This window comes from Crinia signifera, chromosome 3, assembly GCF_055691185.1.
Source record: "Crinia signifera chromosome 3, ASM5569118v1, whole genome shotgun sequence".
In the NCBI taxonomy this organism is placed as follows: domain Eukaryota; kingdom Metazoa; phylum Chordata; class Amphibia; order Anura; family Myobatrachidae; genus Crinia; species Crinia signifera.
This window is the reverse complement of record NC_139219.1, coordinates 260547261-260559372: the sequence shown is the minus strand read 5'-3', so window position 1 is coordinate 260559372 and position 12112 is coordinate 260547261. Positions and strand designations below refer to the sequence as shown.

Below are 12112 nucleotides of genomic sequence, written 5' to 3'. Positions count from 1 at the left end.
TAATATTGTATACTATTGTATGAATTTTTGATATTATTTATATGTATATCTTTTTTATATATTTTTCTCTATAAAATTTATTTAAATATTGAACAGTGTGTCCAGTATCATTCTGTCTGGTGGTATCTTATGTAAAAATATATCCATTAGCAGCGCAAAGTGGTTTTAAACCCCATATCTCTTTGTTTTTCTTATGAGTTTTAGCTAAACTCATACAAAGCCGCCTGCAGCAGCAGTGGATTAATTATATCAAACCACAGTTGTGGTGAAATATATAGACCAATAAACAGCGCCAGAATAATTGCGCAATACGGGCTGGATTTATCCACTCATATTTGCGCATCCCCTTCCCCTATGTAGGAGGATACCTCTGTGGCAAATAGAAGATTCTCTGATTAAAATAAAATGTATTCTAAAAACATTGCACATTGATATACATGTCATATCAAATGACTCCTTGTACATCCTAGTCCTGGGGTAGCCAACCCTAGTCCTCGAGAGCTACCAACAGTGCATGTTTTGCAGGTCTCCTCACAGAATCACAAGTGAGCTAATTAGCTCCATCTGTGTATCTTTTAAAATGTGTCAGTGATTAATGAGTGCAGCTGTGCAGCAGCTAGGTTGTCTGGAAAATGTGAACTGTTGGTAGCTCTCGAGGGCTAGGGTTGGCTACCACTGTCCTAGTACCATTGAGTTAAGACTAATTACTTGCCAACAAAAAGGAAGCAAAAAAGAAAAGTCCCACGATTATCCTATGACCTGGCATGCCAGGTGGGTCTGTTTGTCATGACTGTAGCAAAGATGTATGAGGAGACATCTAACACACCCATACTAACATTTAGGGATGAAAGTATATGCAGCAAGTTTGAAAAGCCACCAATTTAAAGGGACAGTAAAATTGAAACCCAGAATCAGAGCTTCTCTGTTATTATTGACCCTGTAATATTTGCATCTTTGAAAAGCGCAGCAGACTAACTTCTTAGTTAAGCCAAAACCCTGGAAAGTCAGAATTCTTATCTTAGTCCTAAGTTTATGCACATTTGTCCCCTTGAAATCCCAAATCAAAAAATGCGACAACTTCGTATTTGGTTGGAATAAATTTAATTTCATCTGTCTGTAAACAAGGTGTTTTAATATTTATGGCATTTTTTTTAAATGCATATTAAATCAGATGAGTTAGACTGTATCCCAGATGTAACAAAAGTGCAGGGAAAGAAATGGACTAATTAACAAGAATGTTTACAGTTTTTTTTTCTTACATGATACACAAGACATAAACAGAAGCAAAATACTAAAATGTCTTTACAGAAGTGCCATTCCGGAGGAAGAGGACCTTTATGTCAGTTAAAACCCATCTCACAGCTTTGTTTGTCATATGGCACAGATTTCATATGAAACCATCCTGGATGCAGCCGGTTTCTGTTCTACTATTCTTTAGAACAAATCATTTTCTTGGGTACTTATGTATTATCTGGACTCCCATGTTAAATGTACCCCATTTTTTGATACCCCTACTATCAAACTACGCATGGAGTTGATTTTATATAGTGTGGCGAGCGCAGCGAGCCACCGTGCCCGAAGCGTGGTGAGCGCAGCGAGCCCCGCGAGGGGACGCGGCCTCATAAGAAAAACGGGAGTCCAGATATTACATAAGTACCTTTTCTTGTAATAAAATAAACAGTGAGTAGCATCGTAACTGACAACCAGGTTATACACATTGAAATAATACAAAGAAATGTACTGAACTGTTTCTGCAGCAATGTTTCCACAATTCATTTGTTAATGTTTGTCAGCAGAACTATTGCAAAACTACCAACCCCCAGAGAACTATAGCAATAACCCAGCAGCAATGTCATTATTCTCAAGACGGTCAATGAACAAGGGCTCAACAAGACTGAAGGTGGTAGTTACCTCCCATAAGGTGACCCAGCTTCTGCACACAGTGGAGGCTGCCATTTACTAGGTTAAACTATGAATTCATTAGCAACTAGTGACCACTGTGAGGCGCATGTGCCTCGCATCTCGTTTCGGTGTCCAGTTCCTGTTGAATCGAAACACTAAGTATTGTTTAAACCTCCACTTCCTTAAGTGACAGACCTACTTAAGATACGTCAAGCCTCTAAGTGCTTGAGAAATATGCAGTTGCAATTGGTCCTATAAAAACACAAATATACCACAAGAGTGTACATTACTATTATTAGGGTAATATAATCCGGATATTCCCTACCGATCATATCAGCCGACCAAGAGCCTGTGTTAACGGCCCCTTCAAAAATGAAGGACTTCATTTTACCACTAGTGTTATCTGCATTATGGTGCTCAACTGTGCCTTGTAGTTTGTGTGAGACTATAGAATTATATCGTTTGTCTTTAAGTACATATGAATGGTCCTGTAGTGTACAGCGGGCTCTATGACCAGCCAATATCCACTGTGGCAGACTGGAAAGGCAACACTGTCATTAGCGCTAAATTCACGACACAACGAACATGGATATTTCTAGAGAAAAGACCAGATTGTAGATTAATTAACATTTGTAATATGGGCTCTTACCCATAATGTTAAGAATAATGAACTCCGATGATTAAAAAGGTTACACGTTTACTGTGAGAGAGACATATTATTAATATACCCTCAAAAAGCATTTCTTCATAGTTAACAGCAAAGACAGTCATTACATGGTGTTTCATGTACCAATTCTTATTTTCACTCCTAAATAAGTGAAAACCATTGTTGTGCTGCAATGCTGGGTAGAAGATTTTTTTTATTTATTTTTGTAAATAGATTTTATAATTACAGGATAAATTTTCCATCTCAACCCCGGCGAAAGGAATAAACGCAAGCAAATGGCTTAAAAACGGTTTAAAAAAAATAATTTGGCATAAACTCTAGTGTGGGGAGAGGGGAAGGTAGAACGATTTTATTGCACTGAGAACACACGAGCACAACCTTCCAGGCTTTCACCATAGACCAATGCCAAATCAATAGCTTGTGGCACCTTACGCAGTCTGCAGTCATTAATTACAGGGATTAGTAATTAAAGAAAAAAAAGAAAGACAAGTTGCTTTAAAAGAACCCAACAAAATGAGCGGTGAGACTGTGGGCCTCTAATTTAGTGTTACATATAATTCCCATCTGCATCTGAGCAAAGGAAGACTAAGTTGAGCTGTGTATGTGCTCAAACCACGCAAACGGCATCAGTCCAGTGGGTGTACAAACCTGCATTAGGATTTTTCTGCGCACAGCCATTATTTACTCATCACCCATGCCGCAGTCCTGCAGACTCAAGTAGCCGAGCCTCTACTTCTTGTACTAAGCCCAGACTTACTGCAAGACTACAAGCACTTGCTAAATTCCTCTTGATGGGAGCAAAACAGCATAAAACAGGAAAAAGCAGCTCATGGCAAAACGGAGATCATAATACAATGCCGCCATACTTTAGCAGACTGCTACAGGCAGGTACTTGGGTAATTTATCAGAGAAAGGACTGAGGCGGCATTACTTGAGGTACAGTTTGCGGCAAAGTTTACATTCAATGCTACAGCTGCGTTTTCAGAGCCTTTAAAAAAAAATAAAGCCCCCCGTTTATTCAAGGATTCCCAAAATGTAGTGTAGAACAATGAAAATGAATTACCAGTCTAAGCGTACAAAAAGGACTTTTACAGGACTGCAGCGCACATGTATAGTCACACATTAACAAGAGGATTATGGGAAAATGAAACAAATTGTAACCACCATCTACAGTCTGGTAGACTGACATGAATGCAATCAAGAGACAAAGCAAGTGCTGGCAGGGTGCCGGTGAGGAGGGCGAGAGTAGTCAGAATATCTTGATGGGTTGCCCTATTGTGGACACAAATTGCATGATAAACCAATTGCTTGAAAACACAACAAAAAACTTTAGGGGAGGGGGGCAATAATTAAAAATAAAAAAATAATAATAATAATGAACACCTTTCCCCACCAAAATAGGGATACAAAGGAGACACAGGTTCATCCCCATAACCCCTGTTATTGCTAATAAAATTTCCAGTTTACAGAATGTTTTGTTCAGACAGGAAAGTTTAGTAGCAATTGTTCTTGTACCCCATAGAATGTAAGTTGGCCTAACACTTAGAACCCCATATCTCTCAAATATTTTGCCATTGCGAATGCCTTCTTATTCAAGCCTCCTCCATGGACTCCTTCCTTTCCCATTGCAAAGACCAAGACTGAAAGAGAAGAGAGATGTCAGTTACAAGTGTGCACCTGTACCATTGCATACAGAGCTACAAACTAAGCAGTGAGAAGCAGGGATGTTGTAGATTCATTCCAGATATACATTATGTTGGGTCCATCATGTCACTCAGCTTCCAGGAAAGCGCTGTACACTCTATTGCACAATGTAGAAACAGAACTCTACATTATAAGCTTCCATACACTATGTGACTTCTCAGAGGAGAGAAGTCACATCCAATACCCCCGTGATCCGCCAGGCAGCTTCCCGGGAGGCTCACATGCCATTTGCCACTTAATGTGCCATTTTTTACATGTAATAAATGACATGTAATGTATCACATGTAAAGACTAGGGAGCTACAGCAGCGGCAGGAGAATTTAAAAAAAAAAATAATAATTCAACGGAGGCTGCCGATTGGCTGAGAAAGCTCACCAATTCTTTTGAAAAATTTTTTATTTCCTTTTGAATATGCATGGATTCATTATGCATACGCTGGATGGCTGCAGTCAGTGGGACAGTCTCGGGGTCTGCTCCCGCTTGATGCTACTTGATGGGGAGGAGAGAACAGTTGCTTGACAAACTTCTGGTTGGTTGTAATCTTTTTCCTATGGCTCCTGGACACTCATCGGCTGGAATATGCAAGTCAAAAACTCACGACCGGGTCATCACAAATTTTCCTTATGCTGTTGTATGCTGGGGCTCGGTTCCCTGCACTTTCTGAAAATCGGACTCCCCAACACTCTCTGCACCACTATTCCCAGGAGATGGGGCACAAATCCACAATGTAGAGCATACACAGTAACCCTAATACCATACCGAAACTTCTCCCTTACTATAACCTCAACAATAAAAATATCTTGACCAAAACTGTTAACCCTAATATACTATCCCTATCCCAAATGGTCAACTAACCCTTAAACCCTAACCCCATCGCTTAAAATCCCTTCAACCACTAAACCAACCCTAATAACCTCTCCCTAATATTCTATCCCTGAAGGGCAGACTGGATTGGCCATTTGGTGCTAACCTGTTGCCAAATGCAGGAAATCCCTCAGCCTGTACATCATTGGACAATCTACCATGTTAGATACAGAGCTTCTGTACAGTAGCGACATAGTAGACACTACAATTCTACAGAAAGGCTCCTTTACTAGCACTACTGTATGTAGGGGCAACAGTAAACCAAAGCAAATTAGACCCTTTTTCTGCCTTACTCACAAGGGACTGCAAAAAGCCTACTGAGGATCAGTGAAAAACATTAAGCCTACATGTTCGGTTAGTAAATAACAGTGAGGGACCCAGAGGTTCGTCTGGTAAGCCAACTTCACACACGTCTTCCAACAGGCCACATCCTCCCTATGTACTGGCATTGCCACAAGCAAACAAATTGTCTGCCTGTGACCAACACGGGTCTGCAATCAGCTGTGTTTCAGTGCAGTCTTGGTGCCTACACATCCCAGCTGTCTGTCACTATTACAGCTGTCACAGCTAGACCTTACAGTCATGCTCTAGAATATGATAATGGGTATACTTTTACTTGGATGAAAAGCAAACCTGGAGCTCTGTGACTGTGCAGCACTGCATAGCCTCATCCTATTGGGAAATCAAAGGAGTTTTACATAACGGTTCTCATTTTACTGTTGGGTAACAGGTGGTGTTATACAAGTCAGTAGTTTTATGGTATGAAGATCACCACGCTGCAGGTCATGGTTCTAGGCACGGGCAATATCACTTTGTGTAATAGTACAGATTTTATCATGCTGGATATATAATTGTAGGTCGCTACCTGGGTGCTGAATTCTATCAGAAGCAAATTTTCAACACGCGCTAGAGAGTGAGAGGACAGACAGCCAACTACTACTCTGATACAGTTCTCATTCTGTTTCTAGTGTCTGTCTCTATCACAGATCGCTAGCAGTAAGTGTAGGGAGATGGTCCTATTTTATACATACTGAAGTAGCGGAACGGCCCTTCTAACCCCAACCTCCTGACTGCTCTGCACAGCTATAGAAGGAATGTGGTGTAAAATTGCTTCTCTTTGTCTTACGAACATTATACTGAGTTACCAAATTTAACTAACAAAGGATTTAATGACAGCCTGCAGAATCAAAAGGGGGAACATGACCTTTACGTTTTACATGCCGGAATTTAATTTTGGAATTAAACAAAGACATTTATTGTATTTAAAGAAAAAAACACCGGAATAAAGCAGCTGATGCGTTTTTTGCACACACTTGAGAGGGGAACTGGCTTGTTCCGTTAGCGGCATCTGCTGATGCATTGTACCTCTACAAGCTGGAGCACTATGGGGCCTTTCACAGCACAGGCAGCTTTTGTGCATTCCTGCCCAGCCACAAAGCGCATCGTGCATCTGTTCATTACACTTGGGTCTGAGGAAACGCTACAAGGACCGTATGCCTTTTGCAGAACTAAACATTCTAATAAAAGGTGGAAATTAAATCTGCACATAGACATACTGTATTCCACATGCATCCATATGTACACAGTAATGTCATTTACTAGGTCATGGTCATTAAGTAAAGTCTGTTCAGGACTTGTGTATATTTGATCTTTTGCTATAACCCACAACCATCATATGTTACCTGTTTGGCTCTCCAAACCAACACCAGCAATAATCCCACGCCTCCATGTCTAACATTAGGGAGAGGAGTCACCACTGGGCAGACTGAGCCTGACTAGCTACCGAAGCAGCAGGAGCAGGGTCTGTGCAAGCAGCAGCTGGCCGGAATTTCCACATTCACTAGAAGAATGCAGCATGGGCTACATGGTAACATATTTGGGAAGGTTGAATAATAGAGAATGGTCTATAGAGTTCAACCGGTTTTAGATGAATTGAAAATGTTAGGTCTAGATGTGACATTTGCAAACAGAGTAGAGTTAGTTTATTCTATCTAGTGTTTATATAGCCATCACATCGCACACTGCTCTCCCTACTAAACCATCATTAACAGTTGTAATCCTGGATGTTGTTCTCGGCTACGAATTTGTCCGACCCCTTCTTAAAAGGTGTTAAGTTGGGGCTACCAGCACTACCTCCTCTGGCAGAGAGATCCAAACCTTAACTGCCCTTACCGCGAAGAGCCCCTGAAAAATATGAAAATCGCCTCTCTTCCAGTCTCAGGGGATGCCCCCGATCCTGATCACAGACCTCAAGGTGAAAGGTTGTATAACAGTTCTTTATATTTGTACAGGTTAAGCAGGTCTCTTCTTATTCACTGTAAGTCAAGTGTAAAGGATTACTAATTTGGCTAGTTTTTCAACCATTTCCAGTTATAAAATGTCCTTTTTTTTAATGTAGTGCACACTGAATGCTAGAGGTTTATGCATCACTATATATAAAAAAGACCCCCCCTCCCCCCAAACACAAATTAAGGGGTCGATTCAGGACCGCTCATAGCGACCCGAATTTGGTCCCAGCCCAGATAATCGGGGTTCTGCACTTTCCATTCGTTGCGGGGAGGGAAGACCGGGGGTGAAAATGGGCTGGAGCAGGAGAACGTCTAGCATTTTATGAGCATCCCCATGAAAATGCTGGGCGTTCCCCTTGGTATGCAGGCGGGCCGACTCAGAGGGAAATAAGTTAGTTTAGCTGAAGGGGGGAGAGAAATCTTTCCATGTAAGAATTTCTCTCCCCTTCGACCACATGTGTTTGCTGACGTTAGGACAGGCAGTGCTTCAGGCCCTACATGTATTGTTCTACAAGTGGACAAGCATAAGTAGTTAGGTAAGAAGACAAATAAGTGAATCTGAGCCAGAAAGTCTGGTCATGGTGAGTAGATTCAGAAGTGTCCATATTCTTCTACAAAATCTCAGTATAATGCACACGTTTCCTGAAAGCTAGAGTGGACCCAACGTACCAGAGCAATGCTGCCCAGCCTTCTCTACAGGCATCGTACTGCAACATCAGAAAAAAACGTTATGGTTGGATCAGTCCATGAGACCTTACCTCTGACCGCTTTGCCTACAGAAATGTTGTATGTTGGTTCTCCGCCTTGACTTTTTGTCCTGATGTCCATTGTGTAATCGTTATCAACATACAGGCTGTCTCTGATAACCGAGCATTTCTTTCCTCCAACAGTAAGACCATTCGTGAAGAATCCTTCTCTGTCCTTTCCTATCAGCACATCTATTTCTGCAGGCTTCAGTCAAGACACAAGGGGAGGGGAGGAACAAAAAGGACACAAATTAATTTTCTTCAATGAGAACACCCAAAACATAAATTGGCACCTCCCAGCAATAGTACCAGTTACAGATCACATGTACTCAGTAGTCAGGTCTGCCTATGAGAATGTGAGTGACACTGCAGAGCCTAGAATACACTGTAGAAGAGTGGAGCAATCCTCTAAAATCTAGAAACCTACAATCCCGTGAATAAAAGGGGAGTATTCAATCTCCCATCAGTGGAAATAGACAGTTCAGTATTCAAACCCAGTCGGGACTCAACCTTCTACAGACTCTCCTCCCTATGTGAAACACTTCAGTAAATATACCACTACAGCTATATGACACAGCCTAGAAAATAAATCTTATGCTGTGTACACAGTGAGATATGACATTAGATTTTGACTATATAGTCAAATTTGCATGCAGATCGCACAGGTTTTTTACCTTGCGATTCCGATGCGTGCTCCAGTGACAGCAGAAATGGAAACCCAGATAGACAGGTCAGCAATGACTATATAGTGCAGATTGTATGAATTGTATGTAAATAGTACAGAGAAAGCAAAGATTGTATAGCACTCAAATCGTAAAGTTGAATAGCAAGGGAATCTCACCGTGTGTACACACCATTAGGAAAAAAATAAACACAAACACACATACGCCAGAGCACATGCACGCTCCACATTATTATTGGAAGGATTTGGCTAACATTCTAGGAGATTTTGACTATCTAGTCAAAATCTCATCATGTGTACACCCCTTTAAGCATTGCAATATGAAAACAGATCCACCAACTTTGCCTACTGCTCTAACACTCATGATTATTAAACTGCGAGGGAAAAAGAAGCGCCTTGGAATCATACCCGGCATAATTAGACCTTATAACAACACTGAAGGTCACAGAACTAGATTATCCGGGTCATTTGCTTGTGTACACACTCACACAAAATGTACACACTAAGGGTGAGATTTAACAGGATGAGATATTCAGAAAGTGAGAGATTTGGTAAGAAATCTCCAGTTTTTTTAAAGTGGCAATCATTTACACTGCTAAACCAGTTTGATTTTGCAGTATAAATGATTGCCGCTTTAAAAAAACTGGAGATTTCTTACCAAATCTCTCCCTATAAAATCTCACCCTTTGTATTTAGCTGCCATGGTGTAGTATCACCAAACTCCATTCAGCTGGTCTTGCAATTATATGGGCAATTAAAAAAAATTATATGGCGATAATGAATGCTCATTTCTGCTTGCAACCTCAGAATAAGAGAGAACAAGTATGCTAATAGGCAAACATTTGGGCACCCAAACTGCACTTCACCCATAGTAAAGGGTACCCTAAACAACTGAATTCCTCCATCAGGTGACAATCATCGCAGGTCAGAAAACAAATGGATGGCCCCCTGTGCATCTGCATCAAGTGCTTCCTGTTGCTCAGCCATCCAACAGAATGGAGGACATCTATAACCCAAATGTAACCTTTTCAATTATTTTATTAAGCTATTATACTACATCTTCGATACACTGTCAAACAGTAGAATTTGTTTCTAAAAAGAATCTATAGACATAACTAAATAACGAGAGCACACACACCGTAGGACATATAATTACATACTAATGCCACAAGGTGATGGGCAATTATGCTTATGAGATTCCCAACATTTTTGTAAAGTAATATGTTTTTCATTTAACTGCCCCTTATAGGACTTTAACCACCTTGGTGGTATTGCCGAGAAATTTCCATACACAAACATCATTCAATTATACTTATGTAGATGGGGAATTCAATTGTCCCAGTGCCCATTAAATTATAGAGCTTACTTATACCAGCTTTAGACCCCTATAGTGGCTAAACCCATCATCACCCCTGGAAGCTGCAAATAAATATACACTCACATATCACCGGTGGCCACCTGGCTGTTTAGCTTAGCTGCTAAGCCAGATGCACAGCCCCCATGTTTCATCAGCCACGTGTGAGGTCATTCAGCCACTGCACGCCCCTCCATTGTCTGGAGCACCCCTACAGCATTCCATTGATGCAGAGTTGATGCACCCATATGCCCCAGACTTTGGTTGCATTTTTTTTCACAATGAATCTGCTGTGTAAAGGCCCCCATAAACTAGGGCGACTTGTCCTAAGGACAAGTCAGCCCTGATTTACCCTGAGCTTCCCCGGCACATTTGGCACTTGATGTGCCATATTTTACATGTGATAAATCGGTTGCGATTTATCACATGAAAAATTCGGGGAGCTGCAGGCGGGGGGGGGGGGGGGGAGCGGCAGGATGGGAGTGGGGACCGGCCGGGGGAGTGACAGGAGCAGGCTGGGGGCGGGGTCCGGTCCTGGGTACCTGTAGGTGCAGGCTGTAATCTGTATTGTGCACTGGGAGAGCCTCAGCCTCTTCAGATGTAGCGGCGCTGCGGCAGGCAGGGTCAGGAGCGGGGACCGCAGATGCAGAGAGACCGGGTGCGCGGCGCGAGAATAGAAAGAAATCCCATTCAAAGGACTGGGCGGCCGCTGATTGGCTGAGAACTCAGCCAATCAGCGGCCGCCCAGTCTTTTGAATAGGATGGTTTCTATTCTCCCGCTGCTCTGCGGTCCCCACGGCGAGCGGGAGAATAGAAACCATCCTATTTAAAAGACTGGGCGGCCGCTGATTGGCTGATTTCTCAGCCAATCAGCGGCCGCCCAGTCCTTTGAATGGGATTTCTTTCTATTCTCGTGCCGCGCACCCGGTCTCTCTGCATCTGCGGTCCCCGCTTCTGACCCTGCCTGCCGCAGCGCCGCTACATCTGAAGAGGCTGAGGCTCTCCCAGTGCACAGTACAGATTACAGCCTGCACCTACAGGTACCCAGGATCGGACCCCGCCCCCAGCCTGCTCCTGTCACTCCACCGGACGGCTGCACATGATTAATCTTATGTGCAGACCATCCAACATCCGGATCTGATCCGATGTACACGGGACCGTGCATCGGATCAGATTGGATGTCATACACTACACAATTTGCCCAGTTTCACCCGATTTCTCTGCCCAATCCTCCAGAATCGGGTGAAATCGGGGCCAAATCGCGTAGTGTATGGGGGCCTTAAGTGCTCGCGCATGCGATTAGCAATTTTCAGTCATTTGGAACACTTACGGAATTATCCCCATACATGACAAAAGTACAGTTTCTGCCCCGGAGGACTCTAAATTTAAAAAGGAGGCAGACTGCTGTTGCTAGCGGTTAGAACAGCTGCCCAAAAATCGACTTTGCAGGTGTGGATTCACCCCAAGCCTACAATACGTAGGGTGTACATATGACGGATGGAGGCGGTCCATGAAAAAGACCATAACTGGGACATTTTTTATTTTTTTTTAATGTGGGAAAGTTTTATTGCAACTCTAGAGGGGGATTCTCCATTTGCAGTACAGTGCCAGGGTGAAGCGAGCCTTAATATATTAGGTTCCAAATGATCTAACTATCTCTGCATGTTTGTTACTTGTTGTGCCCAACTCCTATTGTTTCTCACTATGAAACTCTGGGGTAAACTTCCTAAGATGGGAGTACAATTGAAGATAAGATGTTGCCCATGTAGCACCTTCTAAAATATAATAGACATATTGGTTGCTATGGGCAACGTCCTTAGTAAATTTGCCCCACTTGTCCACTTAGTCATCCAGTAATATTCCACTGTATCAATCGACTGTATGTATGTGTGGGCTGAATTTGAA

General features: G+C 42.3%; 1 protein-coding gene across 1 annotated transcript in view; it reads right to left on the bottom strand.

Moving 5' to 3' along the window:
• Nucleotides 1-1084: 1084 nt before the first annotated feature.
• Nucleotides 1085-12112, bottom strand: part of PFN2 (profilin 2) — a 31136-nt gene continuing 20108 nt past the window's right edge. Inside the window, exons 2-3 of the mRNA XM_083177966.1 lie at nucleotides 8184-8376; nucleotides 1085-4209 (exon numbers count right to left, since the gene is read on the bottom strand). Of these exons, the coding sequence (XP_083034092.1) occupies nucleotides 4112-4209; nucleotides 8184-8376 (291 nt within the window). The 3' untranslated portion in view covers nucleotides 1085-4111. The remainder of the gene's footprint in view (nucleotides 4210-8183; nucleotides 8377-12112) is intronic.